This window comes from Cryptomeria japonica, chromosome 7 (assembly GCF_030272615.1).
Source record: "Cryptomeria japonica chromosome 7, Sugi_1.0, whole genome shotgun sequence".
Taxonomy (NCBI): domain Eukaryota; kingdom Viridiplantae; phylum Streptophyta; class Pinopsida; order Cupressales; family Cupressaceae; genus Cryptomeria; species Cryptomeria japonica.
In genome coordinates, this window is record NC_081411.1 from 250,574,979 (window position 1) to 250,576,581 (window position 1,603).

At 33.3% G+C, this 1,603-nt stretch overlaps 1 protein-coding gene across 1 annotated transcript; it reads left to right on the forward strand.

The window, feature by feature from the left end:
• Positions 1-250: 250 nt before the first annotated feature.
• LOC131856640 (replication protein A 70 kDa DNA-binding subunit A-like) lies at positions 251-994 on the forward strand. The gene has a single exon (XM_059208491.1). It carries the CDS (start codon positions 251-253, stop codon positions 992-994), a length of 744 nt encoding a protein of 247 aa, XP_059064474.1.
• The last annotated feature ends 609 nt before the right edge of the window (positions 995-1,603 follow it).

Genomic DNA, 1,603 nt, shown 5'->3' on the forward strand with positions numbered 1-1,603 from the left:
CCAGATCAACAAACTCCTCCTTTCACACCCATTAGTGAATTGTTTCATCTAACAAATAACACGTTGGTTGACATAATTGGTCTTGTTCTATAGAGATATCATTCCTATACACAGGAAAGATGGTAGTCAAATACAAAAATGTGTGGTGAAAATTAATGATCTCTTTGGTTCAACAATTGACATCAACTTATGGGGTCCAATGGCAGAATAAAAGGGCCTGGAATTGAAAAATATGTTGACCAAGGATAGTATGCTTATCCTTGCTTTACGTAATGCTCGTGTTGGCTATTTCAATGGGAAGCTTATAAACATAATAGCTGCAACAACATTACATATCAACCCAAATTTTCCAGAAGTAGAGCTTCTAACATTAAGAGGAAAGGACCCTTTGCTTGCTGTACCTTTTGTTGCACAAACTATCCACATAGATGGCAGATATACTAGAATGACAATATCTTCAATCCGTGAGGGGATGAGCATCAGACCAGAAACAATTCAGACAACATTGCTAGCTGTTCTGCGCTTTGTGAACGTCAATGACAAAAAATTCTATTATGCAGCTTGCCCACTAATAGTGAATGAAAGGCCTTGCAAGAAAAAGTGTACACATCACGCTAATGACTCTTGGTTTTTCTCTAGATGTCAAATGACTATGCAAGACTGCAATTATAGTTACCTCTTGCCTCTAAAGTTGCAAGATGCCATAGGTACTCTATGGGCCACTGCATTTGATGAGGGTGGCATTCACTTGCTACACAAAACTGCAAAACAACTCTATGCACTCCAAAATGATGGAACAACAATAGAAACACCTTCCTCAGTGATCAAGAGAGCACTGTCATTTTACTATTCATTCACACTGCTGGTTTCTACTGAGACATATAATTCAGAAATGAAGATGAAAGTCAAAGTCAATAAAGTTGCTCCTGTTGAATTCAAGGCTGAGTGCCATGCATTACTTGCAAAAATTGGTTGCCTAAGTACAAAGAGTTAAAATTATAACGCATCTTTTCTAATTATTAAACTTTCCAGTTTACAATACAATTATACTATTACTTAATTTTCGTGTTTAGTACTTTTACATATACAAACAAGCATGTTTTACACGGAAAAGGGTGCTTCTATAAATATCTATATGGACATTTCTTACATCTACCAATTATCTGTTTGAAAGCTTTTCCTCTTGACATTAGTTATTTTCAGTCATAGTCTTTACTTTTATATGTGTTGACAGTATGTTGTTTGCTAATAATCTAGACATATATGCACGTATATTGTTCTTTTTCTGGTCTTATACCTATCTGTTTAACAATACAATACATAACTATATATAAGTATTCATAGTTATAGTATTTTGGATATATACATGTACTTATATATGTGCATATGTTCATATACAAAACCTTGAATTTTTAAATTATGTGTATATGTATACATACATCTGTATGTATCAGAATTTACTATAGTTGTGCATACCTATATTACAATCATGCTTTTAAAATCTATATGGACATTTCTTACATCTACCAATTATTTGTTTGAAAGGTTTTCCTCTTGACATTAGTTATTTTCAGTCATAGTCTTTAATTTTAAATGTGTTGAC